The sequence below is a fragment of the Scyliorhinus torazame genome, chromosome 12, assembly GCF_047496885.1.
Source record: "Scyliorhinus torazame isolate Kashiwa2021f chromosome 12, sScyTor2.1, whole genome shotgun sequence".
NCBI classification, from domain to species: Eukaryota; Metazoa; Chordata; class Chondrichthyes; order Carcharhiniformes; family Scyliorhinidae; genus Scyliorhinus; species Scyliorhinus torazame.
The window spans coordinates 193660246-193681085 of NC_092718.1; the positions used below are offsets into that span (position 1 = coordinate 193660246).

Sequence of the window (20840 nt, forward strand, 5' to 3'; positions counted from 1 at the left end):
TCAGTGAGGTGCTGAGGGAGTGTTGAATTGCCATTGTTCCAATGAGGTGTCAAACTGAAGCCTCAACTGACTATTCAAGTGGATTTAGAATGCTCTCAATTACTTTTGTGGGAAGCTTATCCTATGTAAATCAATCAACCTCTCGCTCTCTCTTAAATACCACCACAGGCTGGTCAGATAGGCAGAACAGTTGCAAATGGGATTTAACACGGAAAAATGAGAGGTGATCCAGTTTGGGAGCACTAACAATGTAAGGGAATACACAATGAACTGTAAGATGCTAGGAAGAACAGAGAGGGACCTTGGTGCATGTCCAAAGATCCGTGAAAGGCAGCAGGACAGGAAGGCAAGGTGTTTAAGGAGGAATATGGGACACTTGCTTTTACTAGCCGAGGCATTTAGAATACAAGAGCTGGGAGGGTATGATGGAGCTGTATAAAACACTTGTTAGAACACAGCTAGAGTACTTTCTTGCCTTTCTGGCTGGCACACTGCAGGAAGAATATGATTGAACGAGAGAGGGTGAAAGGAGATTCACCAAGATGTTGCCTGGGTTGGAATGTTTCAGTTATTAAGAGAGGCGGAGTAGGATTAACTTTTCTTTAAAGCAGAGAAGACTGAGGGGGAAACCTGATTGAGGTGCACAAATGAAAGGGATCAGGGGTTATGGGGGGGGGGGAGCAGGAGAATGGGGATGAGAAACATATCAGCCATGATTGAATGGCAGAGCAGACTCAACGTATTAAATGACCTAATTCTGCTCCTATATCTTATGGGGGTAGATAGGAATAACCTTTTATCCTTCGTAGAGGGGTCATAGGTTTAAGGTAAGGGGCATGAGATTTAGAGCGAATGAGAGGACCCAGAGGGGGTGGAAATCTGGAACTCACTGCCTGAAAGGGTGGCAGAGGCAGGAACCCCCACAACATTTAAGAAGCTTTTAGATGAGCACTTGAGAAGCCATAGCAGACAAAGCTACAAACAAAGTTCTGGAAAATGGGATTAGAATATAGGTTGATGGCCAGCGCAGACACAATGGGCCAAAAGGGACACTTTCTGTGCTGTAAAACTATGACCTTAAAACAGATTAACTAGTTATAGTTCACATTTTTCATTTGTGTGGCTTTATTATGCACAAAGTGGCTGAAATATTTGTTTATAAAACATCTCTTTCTGCACTTCAAAAGCAGGTGTTTAATTGTGACATTCTTTGGGACATTATTTATAGACACGATATAAATGCAAGCTCATTCTTTAAAAAATAATTATAACTTGATTACAAAATAAACTTTAAAGTTAGTATATTATTCTGGTGTCATCATCAGTTTGACCACACTGGTTACCACTAAATTAAAGCACTGTTAATACTGCACAGTACTGAAGAACAGGAGGCTCATCAACTTCTGTGAACGAGGAACTCCACGAAAAAAAAAAGAAAATGAACATTCTAGAAAACATACCCGAGTGTGTAAGTTTGTGGTACCACAAAGAACTGGCATTGACACATTCTTTTCCACACAATTCACAACGGTAGTCTTTTGCTTCTTGGTGAAATTTCAAGTGAAGCTTCAAGTTGTGGGTGTAGGCAAAAGACTTGTCACAGATCTGCCAAAGTAATTAAGAGTGTTCAGCCCATTTTGAACATGCTTACAAGAGGTACAAATAGCTTCAAGCTTTTGTCTAGCGTTGCGGCAAAGGTGCGACACAATACATACGTCTGAAAGAATACAACAGAAATCAAGAGCTAGGCAAGCTTTGTAAATCGTAACAGAACAGGATGCTGAATGAAACATGATGGTGCAGATTCTGTGGTGTAATTATGACATTGTCAAAACGATCACAAATCTGAATGGAGTGTTCAAAATTATACTCGGGATGTAAAAAGGAGGAAATCATGAACAATGTCAAATTGTAGGTTACGGGTATCACAATGGGAGTATATATGGAATCCTGATTAATTACAACAGCTCTTTGTGTTGATTCAAACCACAGGCAGCAATCCTATGTGCAAAGATGTTAAGATATGCTTTGTAGTGACTCAACATTAAAGTCGCAGGCTATCTATTTTGCTTTGATAATAACCGCAAACTTAGGAAAAATTCTTGTGACAGGACAGTAAATGTCTCGGGTGCAAATACTCATGGGACGGACTCGTGTATCAATAAAGCCACTAAACTGAAGATGATTCTTGAAAAATGATTTAAAGACTGCCACGACGACTCAGCAACCTCCTGCAAGGTTAGTGGATATGCTGACTTGCAGGCACAAGTCAGAAGGTCACATGTTGATCTTTCATCTCTCCTGCTACATGTTCTATGGGATGAACAGCGGTTATTCATTTTATTTCTTTAACCTAAAGTTGAGTGATTTTTAGCAACTTTGGAAATAGCATGTTGCTAATGGTACAAGAAAAAGTCATGACTGGAAGGTCAGATTTTAAAATATATATATATATATAACAATATTTTTTGCAGTATATTAAAATATATATTTTTATTCAAACAAAATTTTCATTACAACCAACCCCAATCCCATCTCATTCCCAAAATGCACCCATCCAGCCCAATTCCTCCTCCCCCTCACCACCCTATTTAAAAAAACCTTAACCCAACTGAAAAAACAACCTCACCCCCCCCAACAGCTGATGGTAACCAGTTCCCTGAAAAAGAAGATAAAAGGCTGCCACCTCGGGTAGAATCTATCCACCGATCTCTTCATGGTACACTTGGTCTTCTCTAGGTGCAAAAATTCTATCAGGTACCCCAACCAAGCCGACGCCCTAGGTGGCACCGAGACTTCCACCCAAACAGAACTCGCCTCTGGCCTTCATCCCGGATTGCAACACCGGCCAGTCCGACACTCTATGGGCCACCAATGGGCATGCACGGCTCCAGCTGAACGCCCCAAATCCCTGACAATCTATCAAAAAAGGAGACCCAGAAACTAACAAGCATGGGGCAAGACCATATGTGTATGTGATTCGCCAGCCCCCTAATGCACCACTCAACTATTCCCCACTCCCGAGAAAAACCCACTCATACGCGGCCTAGTCAGGTGCATCCTGTGCACCACCTTAACTGGATCAACCTTAGCCTAGCACATGAGGATGTGAAGTTGGCCCCTCTGAAGAGCCTCACTCCACACTCGCCCCTCAAGGACCAAACCCAGCTCACCATCCCACCTCCTCTTGGCTTCCTCCAGTGATGCCTGCTCCGTCGTCAACATCTGCCCATAGACATCAGAAATCTGATCCTCCCCCACCTCAGCCAATGACAGGACCCTGTGCATAACGGGCAGCATGGTAGCATTGTGGATAGCACAATTGCTTCACAGCTCCAGGGTCCCAGGTTTGATTCCCCGCTGGGTCACTGTCTGTGCGGAGTCTGCACATCCTCCCCGTGTGTGCGTGGGTTTCCTCTGGGCGCTCCGGTTTCCTCCCTCAGTCCAAAGATGTGCAGGTTAGGTGGATTGGCCATGATAAATTGCCCTTAGTGTCCAAAATTGCCCTTAGTGTTGGGTGGGGTTACTGGGTTATGGGGATAGGGTGGAGGTGTTGACCTTGGGTAGGGTGCAGACTCGATGGGCCGAATGGCCTCCTTCTGCACTGTATTTTCTATGATAAGCAAAGGCGACAAGACCAGGGGAAATGAAGGAAGCTCCTTGTGTAAAAAAAATCACGCATCTGAAAGTACCTGAATACATTATTTCTCGGAAGCTGGAACTTTTCGAACAAGTTGTCTAGACTGGCGAACCTACCTTCTAGAAACATGTCTCTACTCTCCCTCTCCTTCCCTCAACGACGAATCTAATCCAGACGGCACAAACCTATGATTTCAGCAAATCGGAGCCAAAAGAGACATGGAACCCAGTTTAAAATGTTACCTAAACTGATTCCAAATCCTCAAAGTGGCAATCACCACCGGGCTAGAAGACTCTAGCAGGGGAAAAAGGGAGTGGCGCTGTAACCAGCACCCTCAAACTCGATCCTATGCTTGAAACCTCCTCCATCCACCCCCATATGCACCATATCAATATTCGCCGCCCACTAATAGCATAACATTTAATTTCGACGGTGTTACATAATTTCGAAGGTGGGACATGTAAGACTTGAGCCGGGTCCTCTGGAGGCCATAATCGGGGTATCGGATTGGCCAGGATTGGAAGCAAGTGCGGAAGCAGATGTTTTAACCTTCGCCTCGCTGATCGCCTGTAGGCAGATCCTGTTGGGGTGGAGGTCAGTCTCTCCACCCTGTGCCCTGGCGTGGCGGGGGGGATCTGTTGGAGTTTTTAACACTGAGAAAGTGAAGTTTGAGTTGAGGGGAAGAACATAAGAACTAGGAGCAGGAGTAGGCCATCTGGCCCCTCGAGCCTGCTCCGCCATTCAATGAGACCATGGCTGATCTTTTGTGGACTCAGCTCCACTTTCCGGCCCGAACACCATAACCCTTAATCCCTTTATTCTTCAAAAAACTATCAATCTTTATCTTAAAAACATTTAATGAGTTCCGTTATTTAAGGATGACATCCGGGCAACAGTAAGGGATGACATCGGTGCTATGGAGGATAAGGTTGAATCCATTTGGGTGGAAATCAGGAATAGTAAGGCGAAAAAGTCACTGATATGAGTAATCTATAGGCCACCAAATAGTAACATTATGGTGGGGCAGGCAGTAAACAAAGAAATAACAGATGCATGTAGAAATGGTACAGCAGTTATCATGGGGGATTTTAATCTACATGTTGATTGGTTTAACCAGGTCGGTCAAGGCAGCCTTGAGGAGGAGTTTATAGAATGTATCTGCGATAGTTTCCTAGAACAGTATGTAATGGAACCTACGAGGGAACAAGCGGTCCTAGATCTGGATTGAAGGGTTCTACAATTCATGGGCTTTGTTCATTATGCACTTTCAAGAATTGGATGACATTGAACAGTTAGGGGGGGGGGGCGCGGTTGGATTGTGTATGTTGTTGATTACTATGTACGGGTGGATGGTGGATTCCTGATTCCTTTTCTTTGATGTTTGTATTTAAAATGTTGGGGGCAGTTTGGGGGTTGGTGGGAGGAGGGGATTGTTGACCAGGGGTTTGACATTGTATTTGTTATTGTTGATTGTTTGTTGGTGAGTTTAAATTTGGATGAAAATGTGAAAAAGGAGGTGAATAAAAATATTGTTTTAAAAAACTAACAGTAGAACATTGGGGAATGCCAACACCACCATCCCGGAGGAGTCTTAACAGTCCAAAAAAAGTAGAAATCAATTTATTAACCCTGCGAAAGAAAGCCTTGGTAAGAAAGGCTGGGGGACACTGGAATAAAAATAAAAACCTTGGGAGAATATTCATCTTCACCATCTGTACCCTTCCCACTAAGGTCAGAAGGAGGGCATCCCACCGTTTCAAATTGGCCTTCATCTGATCCACCAGACTAGAAAAGTTAATTTTATGAAGCGTAGCCCAATCTTGGGCCTCCCAGATACTGGAAGCTAGTCTTGACTAGGCGTAACGGCAACCTCCCCAGATCAGCTCCCCTATCTGGGGGGTTCACTGGGAAAAATTCACTCTTACCCAGATTTAGCTTATGCCCCAAAAAGGAGACAAACTTCCTGAGCAGCTCCATTATCTCCCCCACATTGGAGAGTGAATCCGTGATATATCGTAATAGATTGTCCGCATATAAAGACACCCTATGCTCCCTCCCCCCACACTTCATCCCCCTCCATCCAATAGATGACCTCAATGCAATGGCCAGTGGCTGGAATTGTAAAGCAAACAACAGGCACCCCTGTTCAGTTGGAAATAACCCGAGCTCAGAGTATTAGTAGTTACACTTAAGTTGGGGGCCCTGTACAAAAGCCTAATCCACTAAATATATTTTGGTCCAAAGCCAATTAGCCCTAGGATCTCAAAGAGGTAGTACTCCCACTCAACCCTATTGAACGCCTTCTCGGCATCCATCGAGATAATCGCCTTTGATTTGGTCTCCAAGGGCGGCGACAACACAACATTTAACAATATCCTAATATTGGGCGACATCTGCCGGCTCTGAAAAAAATCCAGTCTGCTCCTCCAAAATCACCCCCGGTAGGCAGGGCTCAACTTCATTGCCAACACCGTAGCCAAAATTTAGCGTCAGCGAAATAGGTAGAGGGCAGCATGGTGGTGCAATGGTTAGCATAGCACTGCTGCCTCATGGTGCTGAAGTCCCAGGTTCGATCCCGGCTCCGGGTCACTGTCCGTGTGGAGTTTGCACATTCTCCCCATGTCTGCGTGGGTCTCACCCCCACAACTCAAAGATGTGCAGGGTAAGTGGATTGGCCACGCTGAATTGCCCCTTAATTGGGGAAAAAAATAATTGGGTGGTCTAAATTTATTTTTAATAAACAATGAAATAGGTCGATACAACCCACATTCCATGGGATCCTTCTACTTCTTGAGGATCAAGGAGATCGACGCCTGCGTCAGCGTGGCCGGCAACACGCTCCGAGACACAGAATCATTAAATACATCCAGCAGAAGTGGGACTAACTGACCAGCAAACTATTTGTAAAATCCAGTAGGGGAACTCATCTGGACTGCAATGGTCCAAGAAGGCAGCTGACCACTACTTTCTCAAGGGCAATTAGAGATGGGCAATAAATGCTGGCCTAGCCAGTGACACCCAAATCCCATGTATGAATAAAAAAGGTTTCTTCAACAGCACACAAATAGAAACATTAGAAAGTTTATCAAAACTGGCATTTATCCAGAATTGAGCTATTTGTACTCAGTTGGCGAGCAAGTAAATGACCATTTAGCTTACATCAAATGTACTCTTTGAGTTGGTTGCTAGGAGAATGTACAGGAACAGGGAACAAACGACTTGCTTTCCATTATCCTCTTATCTCCTTGTTTACGAAGCCTGACCTTCATTCAACCTCCTTTCCTTGTACAGAAGGACAAAGGTCTGTCTTATCCTCATTCTGTGCCACCATTCTGCAGTACCAGCAGCCCTCAGTTAATCTTTGCTAAAATATCTAACTCAGTTAAATTTAGTTTCAGCGAAAGAAATGGAAAGTTTAAATATCAAAATAGAGATTTAAGAATTGTAGTTCATTCCATCCATCATTTTTTCCAGTACATTGATGACTGTATTGGCGGCTTTCGTTCTTCAACTTTTCTTCCACCCTGCTCTTCCCTTCACATGATTTCTCTGACATTTTGCTTCCGTCCCTTGGCTTCTCTTTTTCTATTTCTGGGCACAGTTGTCTACTAATATTTGTTATAAGCCTAGCCACTCCCACAACTACCTCAACTTCACTTCCTCACATCCAGTCTTCCCACATATTATAGTTAGGATTATTCATTATCAAGTTCACTTATAAACATGTCTCCAGAATTATCTTTGAAAAAAAAAGAGTGCTTGGGCAATAAGCCGCACAATACATAGCAAGTGTAGAAATTAATGGTGTTTATCATAGGATATCACATTGTGACAAACTGCATGGACTTAATATACTTAGAAGGTTGTCTCACACGGTTGTCTCACACGGTCTAGGTTAATTTTTATAGATGATTAATAAAACCTAATAATCATTTCTCATATTGCAGATATATTTTAATAACTTTGAAACAAAATACGCAGTCATGATCTGCCACTGAAGCAGCCAGGAAGGTTCTGAGATTTGATACCATCACAGTCATTAGCCAATTATTCCTGTCGCAAACCTCTCCCAAATACTCTATTCTCGTTAACCTTCCACGTTTACTTGCAAATTTTCAGATGAAGTCAACCTAGGATTTTCACATTTGCAAAACTCTGACATTGGATTGAATTTCATTAATTAATTAATTTTTGAAAATGGCACATGCCATTGCTCCTACTGCTCTCTGTTCCAAGGTGGATCATTTCAGCAGCTGCACACAATGAAACATGATATAATACGAAGGGTGTGCGGCCAGGGGCCAGATAGCGCAGTGAGAGAGAACCAGTTTGTTCAGCTCCTGGATATGATTCAGAATTCGGCCCAAAACAGCAAGATGAAAGTTTCCTCTCAGTTTACTGGCTGTACAGGTCCCTGGTGAAATAATATTGGTAGATCAAGGGTTCCAGCATCAAGAGCCCACAGCAGAACATTGTTCCAGTAAAAGGATGGCTGGTGTGCAATAGAAAAATTCACCATTGTGCTGAAGTGTTGAGGTTAGAATTAAACCATTTTGTTAGATTAGAGAAAAGAGGACATTTATGGTGCATCTGGCTGTTCTGTATATGATTTAGTAGTGTTTAATGCAAATACTACATGCCCAAAATGGAAAATTGTTCCATTATACACCTTATCTAGATAAGAGTTTCAGGCAGTATAGGGTATACTGTTCACTAATATTTTGCAATAATGTAACATCATGTAGCTTAGCTCATGGCTCAATGCATAGTGCCTGTAATCTGTTGCTGTCTGCTACAAGTAATAAAAAGGGTACCAGAACAAAACCAATCATAAACACTAAGTATTTAAGTCATAAAGAATTGCACAAGTGCATTTCACAGTGGAGTGTGTTTCAAAAGGTGCAATCCACACTGAGGCATGGATGAGATTAAAAAGCCAACTTTGGAAGTGAAAATTATTCGAGACTGGAATGCATGACCCAAATGGGTGTTGGAAGCAGATTCAATAGGAAACCTTCAAAAGAGAACCGGATATATACTTGAAGAGGGAAAACTAAATTGCAGGGCTAAGGGGAAGAGGATAGCTCTTTCAAAGAGCCAGCACAGGAATGATGGACACGGTGGCCTCCTTCCGTGCCGTATGATTTTACGATTCTGCTTCATTTTCATGATGAACACATTTGGCAGATTTTTACTACTCAACAGCAATGCTCCCGCCAATGGGAGCCATCCTGTGCGTCGTAAATGACTTCGCAACAGCAGGGTGCAGTGAATAGGCTGAAGTTTACTCTTGATGTAACAAAATTAATGTAAGAAATAGGACTAGGCCATTCAAGAATATGCATGGCTCGACTGGAACGCATTGGTCATGAATCTGGATATTAGGTAAGACATTAAAGCACATTTTTAAAAATAAATTTAGAGTACCCAATTCATTTTTTCTAATTAAGGAGCAATTTAATGTAGCCAATACACCTAGCCTGCACATCTTTGGGCTGTGGGGGCAAAACCCACACAAACACGGGGAGAATGTGCAAACTCCACACTGACAGTGACCCAGAGCCAGGATGGAACCTGGGACCTTGGCGCCGTGAAAACGTAACACTTGAGTGATTCGAGGTGCAACTTCAGGGAGCAGAATCAAACTGTTTCAGCAATGACGTATTTATAAATGAGAATGAAGTAGAAAAATAGCACACGGTGAAGTGCTCTCAAGCTGCCATGTCGAAAATCTACACCTAGAATCCTTTACACGGTGAGATTTGATTGCAAATGCAGAATTCATGTGTGTTTGTACCGATAGTGCCCCACTTAAAAGTAAATGTCATAACTGAAATTCAAAGTTTTGTCTTTTTTTTTAAATATAAATTTATAAATAATGAGAAGGATGGAGTATGCGGCATATAAAAAGCAGGCAATGCATATATTTTCTTTTGCCAATTAAAGGGCAATTTAGCGTGGCCAATCCACCCACCCTGCACATTTTTGTGTCGTGGAGTTGAGACCCACACAGACACGGGAAGAATGTGCAATCTCCACAGCGACAGTGACCCGGGATTGAACCCGGATCCTCGTCACCCATGAGGCAGCAGTGCTAAGCACTGTGCCACCGTGCTGCCTCCAGAGTTGACAGAATAGAACATAGAACATTACAGCGCAGTACAGGCCCTTCAGCCCTCGATGTTGCGCCGACCTGTGAAACCACTCTAAAGCCCATCTACACTATTCCCTTTTTTGGTCTCCTTAAAGAAAATATAAATGCATTAGCAGTTCAGAGAAGGTTCACTCAACGGGTAATTGGGCTGGGGGTGGGAGGTGAATCTTATGAGGAAAGATTGAACAGGCTGGGCCTGTGTCCATTGAAGTTCAGAAAAATGAGGGGTGATCTTATTCAAACACAAGAGCCTGAGGGTACTTAACTAGGTGGATGCATAAAGGTCCCCCTGTGTGGGAGAGACTAGAACCAGGGAACACAGTTTAAAAAGAATTTGTCTCCCATTAAAATGGAGATGAGGATTAGTCTTTGTTCCCCAGAGAGTGGTGGAGGTGGGGGAGGGCAACATCTCATCACAATGGGCAGGAAGGAAACAAAAATCACATTTCCAGTGTTCCAACAACAAAATAATGTAAACTGCAATGGGAATCACAAAACGTAAAATATTCACAAGTTATATTTTCTGGCTGACTTCTGTGAACAGAGATGTCACGGCATCTGGTCTAATCTCATCAACAAAACCTTTGGCGTCTAAACCGAATGCCCCTCCCGATTTTCTGATTCGATCAAAGTAGCCACGTTGGATTATCCATCACGTGCTTGCCAGTGACCAACTGGATCCCAGCACCACAGATAAACACCGTAGCAACCATTTTAGAGACCTGTGTATATAAATAAGTATCTTTTCAGGTGAGGCAAACAATGATCTAGCTATTAGGGCTGGTTTAGCTCAGTAGGCTAGACAGCTGGTTTGTGATGCAGAACAAGGCCAGCAGCGCAGGTTCAATTCCCATATGTTTACGCGAACAGGCGCCGGAATGTGGCGACTAGGGGCTTTTCACAGTAACCTCATACTTATGACAAAAAAAGGTTATTGTTATTATTAGTGGTAGTAGTAATGGAAACAGCTTCAATAGACATGACATTAAATTATATTTTGGGGATAAAGAGAAAGACACAACTATACCATGCATTTATGTGTTTTCTTCCCACCATGTTTCAGCTCGTGCACTTCAAGTTCATAAAGGCTGCGGTTCAGTTTCCCACATGTTGTACATATAAATTTCTGCTGCTCATGCTTCACAGCACCGGAGATGGACCTGCGTCTGTCAGGGACATGTCTCTTCAAATGAGTCTTCAATGAAGAGGTGTAAGAAAATTCCTTACTGCAGATCTGAAAACAAAATCGAGTGAAATCATAGTGTTCAACTTTTTTTTTTAAAAGCAGCAAATAATCTGTTCATTGTCACAGAGACGCAGTGGGATTAGACATTTCTGATCTCGGGCTGTGCCACGAGGGGAGGCATAAAATAAAAGTGGGATGTTTCTCATAGGAAGAGGAACGAGAGAAGGGATCAAATCAGAGGCAAAACATTTGCTAACATTCTGTACCATTCTCAACAGAATCAGCCATCTCAACCAGCACAATCTCCATCCTGTGAAATCACTGCTTCAATTGACTGCGTACAATAAATGCTTTGCCACTCTCTGATCCTTAAATCTGCAGAAAGCAATCTGACAAAATATTTGACTGTCATGCCAGGGCACTGTTAGCCAGGGGATAACATCAACTGAATGATATGTTACTTCAGGTAGCGGGGGAAGTGCCTAGTCAACAGACACAGCAGTACATTCAAAGATCAAGTCATCAGTTTGGCTAAGAAACACTTGGAACAATATATTTTCAATCTTTAGGTCACGTTATAAGCAAATGCAAAATTCTGAAAATGCTAATATATGGGAGGCAGTCCAAACAGCTTAAAAGAATATTCTTCACGGTACAATAGGGAAGGATGATTTAAGATTCAACATTACACACAAAGGGTCGCACTTTCTACTTGGAAGCTGCACCAGAATTTGGACAGCATTAACTTCAGCCCACTCCCAAGATATCAGCCCGACTCCACTTCCAGTGTCACTGATTTAATACAAGACAGGAGTCCAGTCTCTTCCAGGAATTTGCAGCAGTCTGGGTTTAGAACATGCAATGGCCGGCCCTAGGGGTCTTGCTGAAGAAGAAAAATAAAGATGTGGATAATGGTTGATTCCACACTCCAAGTCATAGGCCAAATTTCTCCCACGTTACCGGAGAACAGTTATTCATTAAAGATTGTCACTGAAATTTTAAAAATTATAACTCTGCAGGCTCCGAGTGTCTGCAATTACACAGCTGGACTGGTATTCTGGCAACCCTAGGCCACCGAAGTAGCGACACAAGTGACAAAACTGTATACAACTGCAAAGAAGAAGAGAAATCTAACACAGTAGGTGGAGCTGTAGGACAAGTCATTACCTCCGCCACTGAAGATGTGTTTATCTGTAAAAAGTACTGGATGGATTTCATGAAACTTGGTACACAGATCGGCTATAGCTGAAGGAAGAACCGATTAGCTTTTCGCAGAGATCTGGATCCGGTCCAGATCCTAAAGGATCTGTTAATAATGTGAGATAGGGTGAATTGACTTAAGAATGTTATGGTTTATTTTATTTTGAATGTTGTGGATTGTCTCAGCTGCTGTGGGTGCAATTTGTCACAGCTGTCAAAATGTGAGCAGAGTTTTCCAAGCAGGCTGTTGATGTTGATTGCCCTGAAGCTTCTTCAGTGTGAGGGAAGCTCTTAATGAAAATATTTTTTCCCCCAGCTTTTGCAGTTGCAGAGCATCACCGGGGACACACACACACCCTATTGCTTCATTGTAATAACATTGAGTTAAAAAAACCACTTCTGAGTGCCTTCTTCACTTGTTTGTTAGTGTCTACACATTGACACTGCCTCATGCCTTTTGAAGTTAACGTGGAAATGTGCAAGATGTCAGGTCACGTTTGGTCACTTGACCCGACGATTAGTGATCTACAATGGAGCACAGGGAAAAATGAAATGAAAATCGCTTATTGTCACAAGTAGGCTTCAAACGAAGTTACTGTGAAAAGCCCCTAGTCGCCACATTCCGACACCTGTTCGGGGAGGCTGGTACGGGAATTGAACCGTCCTGCTGGCCTGCCTTGGTCTGCTTTCAAAGCCAGCGATTTAGCCCAGTGTGCTAAACCAGTGTGCTAAACCAACCAGTGGATCATTGCTAAGAATAGGGTCACAATTCTTAGGGTGGACTTACTGCACACTTGAATCCTTTTGTTTTCCCATGTATTTCTACATGCTTTTGTAGGTTCCATGCTGACTGGAATGGTTCACCGCACTCGGTGCAGGTAAAACTGGCATTGCTTCCATCCTTTAACTTGGTAAGTGACTGGATGGCAATATTTTTCCATCGCTTTAGTCGTTTTTGATGAGCCTAATAAAAGGAACAGGCAAATAGAAATTCCTCAAGAATATGTATTATAGATTCCATAATATGACAGTGAAATCAAGCAAAGACAGAAGCTTACAGGTTCTGTAAATCCAGCATAAAATACTGTATTAAAACATCCAATTGTTAAACCGGATCACATATAACAAAATGGATAAATAAAACAAGAAGCAACAGGCCATCATCCCTCACCAGTAGGCTGCTCATTTACAATTACCGAAGATCTAATAAGAATATTCTTCTATCTTGGGACAACCCTACTTCCATAGGACAAATAACTACATTCTACTAGCTCTGATCAATCAATATTTTTGATGCACAAACAATCTAAACTAGTAGTGGGCACCATATTACAAAAATAACATTTCCATGTTCAAATTAAGATTTCAAATTCCACTATTCTGATTACTTTTTTGCCCAACCTACAACACTGTCAGGGCCTTATGCGGCAGGAAAGCCAAGTTATGCTGCTCAATGATTTCTATTTTCTATTTTTCAGCCAGTGACCACTTTTTTTTTTAAGTTTAAAGAACTCCATTTTTCCCAATTAAGGGGCAATTTAGCGTGGCCAATCCACCTCCCCTTCACATCTTTGGGTTCTGGGGGCGAGACCCACGTAGACATGGGGAGAATGTGCAAACTCCACACAGACAGTGACCTGGGGCCAGGATCGAACCCGGGTCCTCGGTGCCATGAGGCAGCAGTGCTAACCACTGCGCCGCCCTCAGCCAGTGACCACTTTTAATGTTAACACTCACTATAACTTTACATAGCCCGGTGACTCTGTACCCACCACTGCCGAATCAAAGAGTTAGCCTCACCCACCTTCTGGTTTATAGATCTGATCACTCCCGATCTTTTCAGGCTGCCAGTAATGAAGTTGTCGTCATTTGCTGAGATGCAGTCCACCCCCAGCGTAACTTCTACCTCTGGACTTTGAGCACTGTTGTCATACTGGTTTTCCACAGTCATTTTTGCATCTACACCATCACTCATTGTCGCACAATAGACTTCACCATCAGTTGCCCGCAAAGCATCTCCATTTTCTGAATCTCTCCAGCTAAATCTTTCCTGGTCTTTGTTGACAATGCCTCCTCTTCCAACAACTCTGTGCGACTGATTACCTCCAACTATCCTGCACTTATCGCCTGCTTTGATAGGAGGTTCAAAGAGTTGAGAGATAAGAGCAGATTCTTTCCCAAAGGCCCTTTTATTTGCAGCTTTGCTGGTCGTCATATTTATTTGCTTCGAAGAGCAAGCATGGGCTTTGCTGGCTGAATTGCATGGCCTGTTTTCACAGCTTTCTTCCTTAATTTCCATTTCCAGCTGAATTTGTTGACACAGGCTGATAACTTCCTCCATCTTGAGATGCTCAGCAACACTAACGATGTCACCCAGGTGAAGCATTTCAATTGTCAAGCAAGATGTGTAACAGAAATCCAACAAAGGTAAAAAACTTGGTTTCGTAAAGCCTGCCACATCAGGACAAAAGGAAAGAAAAACATGTTCAAAGAGGCAAAAAAACTATATTAGAATAGAGCTATAAATTCCCACAGTGCAGAAGAAGGCTCATTCAGCCCATGGAGTCCACACCAACCCTCTGATAGAGCACCCTACCCAGGCCTACTCCCCTGGTCTATCCCGTAACCCCATAACCCAACCCGAACCTGCACATCTTTGGACTGTGGGGGAAACCGAAGCACCTGGAGCAAACCCACGCAGACAAGGGGAGAACGTGCAAACTCGACAAAGACAGTCACCCAAGGTCGGAATTGAACCTGGGTCCCTGGTGCCGTGAGGCCGCAGGGTTAGCCACTGTGCCACCCTATTATTTGAAACATTAGCAAAAGTGTGACTGTTTCACATTACTGTAAACCTCCTGCTTTTTCATTCAAAAACATTCAATATAAACTGTTATCACCCCAATCTGTAAATGATTTTTATGGTGGAGAGTATCATAACCAATCCCTTTTTTCCCCCTTATCCGGTAAAGGAACCTTGACAAACCTAACTTGTTGGGAGCTGAAGCCACTGGTGCAAACCCAAGCGATCCAACTAAGTCATGACCAAGAAGAACAGAAATTGCACCTGTAATTGTGGCTTGCAATCAAAGCAACAAGCATCTCAGCTTCACATTGTACTAACTAAATTAAGTAATTGTTTACAACATGACAAGTGACCAATGCTTTGTTTGCTGTAAAGTACTTTGGGGGCATTGTGAGGCTGTGAAAGAAGCCATGTAAATGCAAGCTTTTCACTGGTGTGACTAATCTTTTTTCCCTCCATAGACACTCATTTCAGTCTCAGTATGCGACTGGGTTAACGTGGCATCCGGCAACTTAATCTGACAAAAAGACTAGGCAGCGAACGACCAACGTCACTTCTCTTTTAGACGACTAAAGCAATCAGGCCAATGCCAATTCTAATCTTTTCACAATATAGATTGAGACGAGGAAGAACTTATAGTTCATCAACTGGAAAGACCCTACGCACTCTATCACAGTAGCCAACTGGTTCAGAAATGATTCCAAGCATTTTGCTTTCCTGAAACAAAAATTCCATTCCCCAAATGTCAATCACTTTTTATCCAAAGTCTATCTCACTTATATCAGTCCTAAAATAGTCTTTTGCTAGTTTGAGCTTGTATCACCTGTGTTCTACTATCCATAATGTAATTTGAAGTTGTGCATTAGAACCTTAGAATTCCTACAGTGCAGAAGGAGGCCATTCAGCCCATCAAACCTGCACTGACCCTCTGAAAGACTACCCTACCTAGGCCTACTCCCCCGTCCTATCCCCGTAACCCCACCTCACCTACACATCTTTGGACACTAAGGGGCAATTTAGCATGGCTAGTCCACCTAACCTGCCCATCTTTGGACTGTGGGAGGAAACCAGAGTGCCCGGAGGTAACCCACGCAGACAAGGGGAGAAAGTGCAACCTCCACATAGCCAGTCTCCCAAGGCTGGAATTGAACCCAGGTCCCTGGCGCAGTGAGGCAGTAGTGCTCACTACTGTGCCATCCTGCAGCCCTGTTAATAATTTCTATATCATTCACTGTGCTGTATAACGAACTCTGATATCACCAGTCGGAGACATCCTTTCCAAGACTGAACAGCCCAAGTTACTACAGTTTTTGTCCCCCAACCCAGTCTTCTCTCTCTAGGAATCAATCACGCGGCTTGGGTACACCATTGGAATTATGTACAGAAAGCCCTGCCCTCTCCCTCCCAGCATGTACTGTAAACACTTGTGAGTACGTCAGGTCTTCGTCAACCAGCTTCGAACACAACACAAAGATGGTGCAAAATCAAAATGATGGTGCATCAAGTTGCATTTTTACCCAAACTTTTTTTGAAAGAATCACAAGGAAGAACATTATAAACTCATCACAGGAATAGGTTTTTTCTTTACCTGCCAACTCCACGACTGCTTCCTGACTGGAAGTGGCTCCTTTCTCGGTGAAGAGATCCTGGAAGTACTTGCTGTTGGCAGCCAGCACAGACTTGTGTGCCCGGTACTCCTCTCCCTCAATAAGCAGGACAATGTCACAAAACCTATTTAGACACCGCTGCTCATTCAGTTGATCTAGCACGGCTTGGCTGTGTCTGGTGGAGGTCTGCTTTACAATCCTCTGAAGCTCAGCCTAAGGATTTTCCAAGTGTACATTTAGGCTTTGACTATAAGAAAAAGTGCCTTCAAATCCCACTATCAACTGATTTCATATCAGCTTGAACAGTTGATAAGCAACAACCAATACTGAACAAGTCACACACTTTTTGTCCTAAATACTTATTTACCCTATGAAGTCTTTGAATGGAGTATATTAAACCCACCGTTTTAAACATATTATTACTATGTCATTGGCCTTCCCTTATGACCATTGATAATAGTTTTGCTTGACTAGCTTCATAGGGGAGAGGAAAGAGAGTTTGTGCGTGTGCGAGGGGTGAGGGGGGAAGCGAGTGTGCGAGGGGTGAGGGGGGGAGCGAGACTGTGTGCAAGGGGTGAGCGAGAGTGCGAGCGAGGGGCGAGGAGGGAGCGAGAGTGCGAGCGAGAGGTGAGGGAGGAAGCAGGAGTGTGTGCGAGGAGTGAGGGGAAAGCGAGAGTGTGCGAGGGGTGAAGCGAGAGTGCGTGCGAGGGATGAGGAGGAAGTGAGAGTGCGTGAGGGGGGAGCAAGAGTGTGTGCAATAGGTGAGGGGGAATGGAGGGGTGAGAGGGAAACAAGAGTGTGTGCAAAGGCTGGGCTTTGGCCTTCAGATCCCAGGAATTAGCAGATGAGGTACGGGGAGGAGGAGGAAGGAGAAGGGTGGGGGACGAAGCCGACTACGGGACCCCACAAATTGTAAATCTGTCTCTGGCACTGTTATAAAATGCGCCAGCTTGAAAGATGATTAAACTGATGTGAACCCGGAGCATTTTATAATTCTGAAACACCCCTGTTAAAATTAAGGTAGCAAACTTCCTCCAGAAAGAGATTTAAACCACCTGTCCCAAACTGTACTCACCCAGTTTGAGTGTTGAGTTGTAAAGTGCTTTTCATTTCCCTGATTTTGTTGTGCTCCCACATGGTCTTCCAGGTTACTCTGGTTCGATCTTAATACTGGAGCTTTTCCCCCTTTGACTGTCTCTTGGTCTATTTCGGAGTTTTTGGGCAGCTCTTCTGACAGATGGCGGATTTTGTCAGCACCCGACCTGCACACTTCGCATTGTTTGACAAACTGTGAGATTTGGCTCAAAATGCCTATTAAAAGAACAGAATTTTATCACAATATTTACAATTTAAGCAAAAAGAAAAACTATTGCATGGTTAGCCATTCAAGTAACAATCCACCCATTCACCTCACCTGTTTTAGAATGCAGCCAAGATACCTTTTTCTTTATTTATAAATTTAGAGTACCCAATTATTTTTTTTCCAATATTAGGGACAATTTAGCATAGCCAATCCACCTAACCTGCACATCTTTGGGCTGTGGGGGTGAAACCCACGCAGACATGGGGAGAATGTGCAAAGTCCACACGGACAGTGACCCAGGGTCGGGATTCAAACCCAGGTCCTCTGCACATTCAAGTTAAAATTATATATTTTCTATCAAACAATTAATACTGCATTGAGGGGGCAGCATGGCGGGCAGCATGGCAGCACAGTGGTTAGCACTGCAGCCTCACGGCGCCAAGGATCCAGGTTCAATCCCGGCTCTGGGTCACTGTCCGTGTGGAGTTTGCACATTCTCCCTATATCTGCGGGTTTCGCCCTCACAACCCAAAGATGTGCAGGGTAGATGGATTGGCCACACTAAATTACCCCGTAATTGGAAAAAATGAATTGGGCGCTCAAATTTTTTTTTTAAATACTGCATTGAGGTGATTTGAAAATGATTTAGCCAATGAGGTATTTGAACACTATATTACGTTACAAAGACCTCCTTTGTAAAAACAAATACTTCAAACAAGGCCAACCAGTATTTTTCAACAGTGAAAGCAACAAATCACAATTAGATTGGTAGTGGATTAGTTAGTATCAATCAAATAGCAGTCTTGGAAACAAATTGTTAGACAGCCTGCACATCACAAGTAACCAGATCGCAAATTTTGGAAACATACTTCTTTCGGTAAAACACAGAAGTTAAAACTGTTAATGTTGTAAATATGCAGCAGGTGTGTCAGCATCTGTGAAAATGCAAGTTTTGGTTGTGAGCCTTTCATGGGAATTCACACACAGCTCCAGTGTACCTGTTGTTACAGATCTCCTCAGGTCATGCATATTTCTTGCCCTTCTGTACAGCTCTACTTTGCTCTCGGCTCCTGTGACATTATCTGCCCCCTCGGGCTGCATCAAGTGCTCCCAGCTATCTTAAGTCAACACAAACAACCGAGTGCAAAGCTGAACCAAATAAACCGAGGTTCGAATTAAAGGGACAGTCCCTCAAAGAGAAACCGCCTCAGACAAAAAGCAAAAGAAACTTTTATAAAAAAGGCTGCAAACCAAAATGTGAACGCTCCCACATAGGTGGTCATTAATGCTACTCTTATCGAAGAGGGAGGGGGAGTATCACGCGCGCCGAGGACCCGGGTTCGATCCCGGCCCACCGTCTGTGTGGAGCTTGTGGCTATGTCTGGTGGAGGTCTGCTTTACAATCCTTTGGGTCTCACCCTCACGACCCAAAGATGTGCAGGGTAGGTGACTTGGCCACGCTAAATTGACTCTTAATTGGGAAGAAAAAGAATTGGGTACTCTGAATTTATAAATAAAAAGAGGGATGGGAGGTAAAAGATCATGTGGGGGGGGGGGTAAAAGATCATGGGGGGGGGTAAAAGATCATGGGGGGGCAAAAGATCATGGGGGGGAAGATCATGGGGGGGGGGAAGATCATGGGGGGGGGGAAGATCATGGGGGGGGGAGATCATGGGGGGGGGAAGATCATGGGGGGGGAAGATCATGGGGGGGGGGAAAGATCATGGGGGGGGGAGAAGATCATGGGGGGGGGGGAAGATCATGGGGGGGGGGAAGATCATGGGGGGGGGGGAAGATCATGGGGGGGGGGGGGAAGATCATGGGGGGGGGGGAAAGATCATGGGGGGGGAAAGATCATGGGGGGGAAAGATCATGGGGGGGGGGAAGATCATGGGGGGGGGAAGATCATGGGGGGGGGGAGAAAGATCATGGGGGGGGGGAGAAAGATCATGGGGGGGGGGGAGAAAGATCATGGGGGGGGGGAGAAAGATCATGGGGGGGAGAAAGATCATGGGGGGGAGAAAGATCATGGGGGGGGAAAGATCATGGGGGGGAAAAAGATCATGGGGGGGGAAAAGATCATGGGGGAGATCATGGGGGGGGGGAGATCAGGGGGGGGAGATCATGGGGGGGCTTGGTTTTGACCCAGGGGTGATGGGTGGAGGCGGCCAGGATGAGGGGAACCTGTGGAGGTGGCGATCCCTGATCGCCCCCCTTGATGGGTTTGTTCTGATTTAATCCCCACCCCCGCCCACCTCGCCACCAGTAGCCGCTGCTGACATTGATGCCGGTGATCTCTCGGGAGTAGTGGCGGCCGCTCGGGCCGATGTGGCAGCGCCGGAAGATGTCGCGGCGCCGCGGCTCCTCCACCACCACCTCCAGCTCGTCCAGGCGCCCGCTGTCCCTTCGCCGCCGCTGGTAGAGCAGCCGCCCGTCCCGGAACACGTAGCAGGCGGCCGCCTTGCGGATGGCCCGCTTGGTGTGCTCGGCCGTGCCCGCCGCGTACGGCTGCTTCCTGTGGGTCAGGTAGCGCACGATGGCCCGATAATTCTCGGCGCTGGTCATCCTCGCCGGCCGCCCGCCCGCAGGAGGAGGAGAGCCGGGGGGTGAGAGGCCGGCTGTCCGGACCCCCCCCCCCCCGCCCCCCGCATTCCGTTCCGGGGTCAATGGGTGCCCGGATCTGTGAACTGCATCTTCTAGTTTGCAATGAGAGTCTGCTCAACTTGCTGCCCCCTCCCCCATCACAAACAAAAAGATAACAGTAAAAGTTCACATTCCTCTCAGGTTATGGTAAACACACGGATGTTTCAGTCCAAAAAAAAGTAGGCTTTTCAAAGGTGCCTTCCCCTCCTTCCAAAAGTGTCATAGTAACTCCCAACATGACTTTATTCCTTCTCCCCCCCACCCCCCAAAACATGAACTTTATTCCTTCTCCCCCCCCACC

General features: G+C 44.6%; 1 protein-coding gene across 3 annotated transcripts in view; it reads right to left on the minus strand.

Annotated features, from left to right (window-relative positions):
• LOC140386836 (zinc finger and BTB domain-containing protein 11-like) overlaps positions 1-20557 on the minus strand; it is a 28977-nt gene extending 8420 nt beyond the window's left edge. The window contains exons 1-7 of one of the 3 annotated variants that reach the window (XM_072469572.1): positions 20152-20555; positions 17669-17904; positions 16575-16806; positions 13985-14631; positions 12968-13144; positions 10822-11028; positions 1461-1605 (exon numbers count right to left, since the gene is read on the minus strand). In XM_072469572.1, the coding sequence (XP_072325673.1) occupies positions 1461-1605; positions 10822-11028; positions 12968-13144; positions 13985-14631; positions 16575-16806; positions 17669-17904; positions 20152-20461 (1954 nt within the window). In that variant the 5' untranslated portion in view covers positions 20462-20555. Of the gene's footprint in view, positions 1-1460; positions 1606-10821; positions 11029-12967; positions 13145-13984; positions 14632-16574; positions 16807-17668; positions 17905-18894; positions 19290-20151 lie in introns of those variants that run through there. The other 2 variants (XM_072469573.1, XM_072469576.1) reach the window with 2 other exon arrangements.
• Between the last annotated feature and the right edge of the window lie 283 nt (positions 20558-20840).